The sequence below is a fragment of the Penaeus monodon genome, chromosome 26 (assembly GCF_015228065.2).
Source record: "Penaeus monodon isolate SGIC_2016 chromosome 26, NSTDA_Pmon_1, whole genome shotgun sequence".
NCBI lineage: Eukaryota > Metazoa > Arthropoda > Malacostraca > Decapoda > Penaeidae > Penaeus > Penaeus monodon.
The window spans coordinates 3,984,947-3,987,446 of record NC_051411.1 but is presented as its reverse complement, the minus strand read 5'-3'; the positions used below and the strand labels follow the sequence as shown (position 1 = coordinate 3,987,446).

General features: G+C 31.3%; 1 protein-coding gene across 1 annotated transcript in view; it reads left to right on the top strand.

Moving 5' to 3' along the window:
- LOC119589542 (protein tilB homolog) overlaps positions 1 to 2,500 on the top strand; it is a 23,741-nt gene that overhangs the window by 2,901 nt on the left and 18,340 nt on the right. Inside the window, exon 3 of the mRNA XM_037938142.1 lies at positions 1,981 to 2,155. Coding sequence (XP_037794070.1) covers positions 1,981 to 2,155 — 175 coding nt within the window. The remainder of the gene's footprint in view (positions 1 to 1,980; positions 2,156 to 2,500) is intronic.

The following is a 2,500-nucleotide window of genomic DNA, read 5'->3' as shown; positions in this document are numbered from 1 at the left end:
TATAGATATAGATGTGGAAAGATATGTAGATAGATAGGTGTGTGTGGTGTGTGTGTGTGTGTGTGTGTGTGTGTGTGTGTGTGTGTGTGTGTGTGTGTGTGTGTGTGTGTGTGTGTGTGTGTGTGTGTGTGTTTAGTATAAACATGCATCCATACGCATTAAACCCTTACGTCATACTACATACAATGTAAAATCTCTCTTTATATATCTTGCACATGCATTTATAAATACACACTCATACATTAAGTAAATCCAAGTATTTGAAAGTAGTATATCTGTCCCTACCAGTCGGCTCCCAAACAACTTTCTTTACACTGTGAAATTTGGCTATTCATCAAAATATCTTGGGGTCTCTGAGATCAAAAGTTTTTTTTTTTCCTCCTCATGACTCAACGGCGTCTGAGGAATAACTAAATACTCTCTGCTGGGTAGAAGTGCCTGCTGGAATTTCATGATGTTTGGTTGTGTCGAAAAAAAAGTTATTGCTGTTGGTTGGTGCTAAAACTTATAAATCCTTTTTATAAATTGTGATGGTTGAATCGCGGTTTTTATCATTCGAAATTTGTTTATATGTATATATATATATATATATATATATATATATATATATATATATATATATATATATATATATATATATATATTTAGCTGGTTCACGTGTGATAACTAGACCATTTATATACTGAAAGCATAAGCAAAATATATTCTTTGCGATGCTTTTTGATCTTGAGAATGATGATAAGAAAGATAATGTTTGTGAAAATAATCATTAATGATAATAATAATAATAATGATAATAATAATAATAATAATAATGATAATAATAATAATAATAATAGTGATAAACAATTCTAATAATGATAATAATAAGTACAATATTTTTCTTCAGATTCTGAGCACTTTTTTATGCAGGTATTACCATTTTTCTTTATACATTTCATTAACCATAGTGGTCCATCTATAACCTTTTTTTATACAAACCACGCTTCCCGATCTTCACTTTGAATATCTCTTTATACCAAGGTTCTTTTAATCTCCATTTTACACCACATCTTCATAATCTTGTGTCTCGTATTTCAGTCTTTTCTTCTTCTTTTTTTCCTTTTTTTCTCTTCAGTCCAAGCTAAAGATGACCTGTTGTTAAGGTAAAAATTGAGATTTGAAAATAAGACTTTAACCGAGGCGCTCACGTGTTTTTTTACTTTATTTATTTATAATATATATATATATATATATATATATATATATATATATATATTTTTTTTTTTTTTTTTTTTTTTTTTTTTTTTTTTTTTTTGTATAAGTTACAGCGTTATTAATTTTTTGTACAGTCAATACAGTACATTATTTTACAGAAATATGATCTAGATAAGTACCGTTCTGTTTCAGGGATTTCTCATAACATTAGTGTTACAATAACATTACATAACCAATACATTGTTTTATTTCATAGAAATATAATCTAGACAACTGTCATTTTATTCCAGGAAATTCTTACTCGGAAGGAAAAAAAACTAGCACATAAGAAGCTGTATTATTTACCTTTTTATTTATTTATTATTTTTTTTTTTGGGTTACCTCACCTATCTACATCTACCATTTTTTACTCCACCTTCGTTTTTTTTACGTAAACTTTTTTATATCGTCTACTCTTTATGCATTTTCTTTTACTAATCTACCTTTTTTGCATCATCTACCTTTTAACATCTACCATTTTGTATTGTCTACCTTTTATACCTATTTTTATTTACATAATATACCTTCCTTACATCATCTACCTTTTTTTACATCTCCCTTTTACGCCACCTTTTTAGAACGAATCTACCTTCTCTACATCTACACCTATTTCAACATCTACCTTATTTTTCTACCTCAACCCTCTTTACACCTCCCCCTTTTTAAACAATCTACATTTATTCCACATCACCTACCGCCTCCGTAACCACTAACCCGACGACCCCCGCCCTTCGTGTATCTCAGAGAACCTAGGGCGTCTTCGCGAGTTGGAGTACCTGAATTTGGCCCTTAACAACATCGAAGTCATTGAGGGTCTTGGCAGGTGCGAATCCCTTAGGAAACTCGACCTTACTGCCAATTTCGTGTCTGAATTGACTTCGATACTCTCCCTTCAGGATCTTCCTAATCTGAAGGAGCTGTAAGTGTGTTTTTTGTTTTTTTGGGGTGTGTGTGGGTGGGGGGGTGGGGGGGGTTCTGTAATTTTGGTGTGTGTGTGTGTGTGTGTGTGTGTGTGTGTGTGTGTGTGTGTGTGTGTGTGTGTGTGTGTGTGTGTTTGCTTGTTGTTTGTGTGTGTGCTTGTTGTTTATTTGTGTGTGTGTGTATCTGTGTGTGTTTATATGACTATATGCATACAAGTCTATGTACTCATTCTTTACTCTATATGTATATGTACCATGCAAAACAATAGCCACACATTCAAAACTATATAATTACAAAAAACTACCAATAATAATAATAATAATAATAATAATAATAATAATAA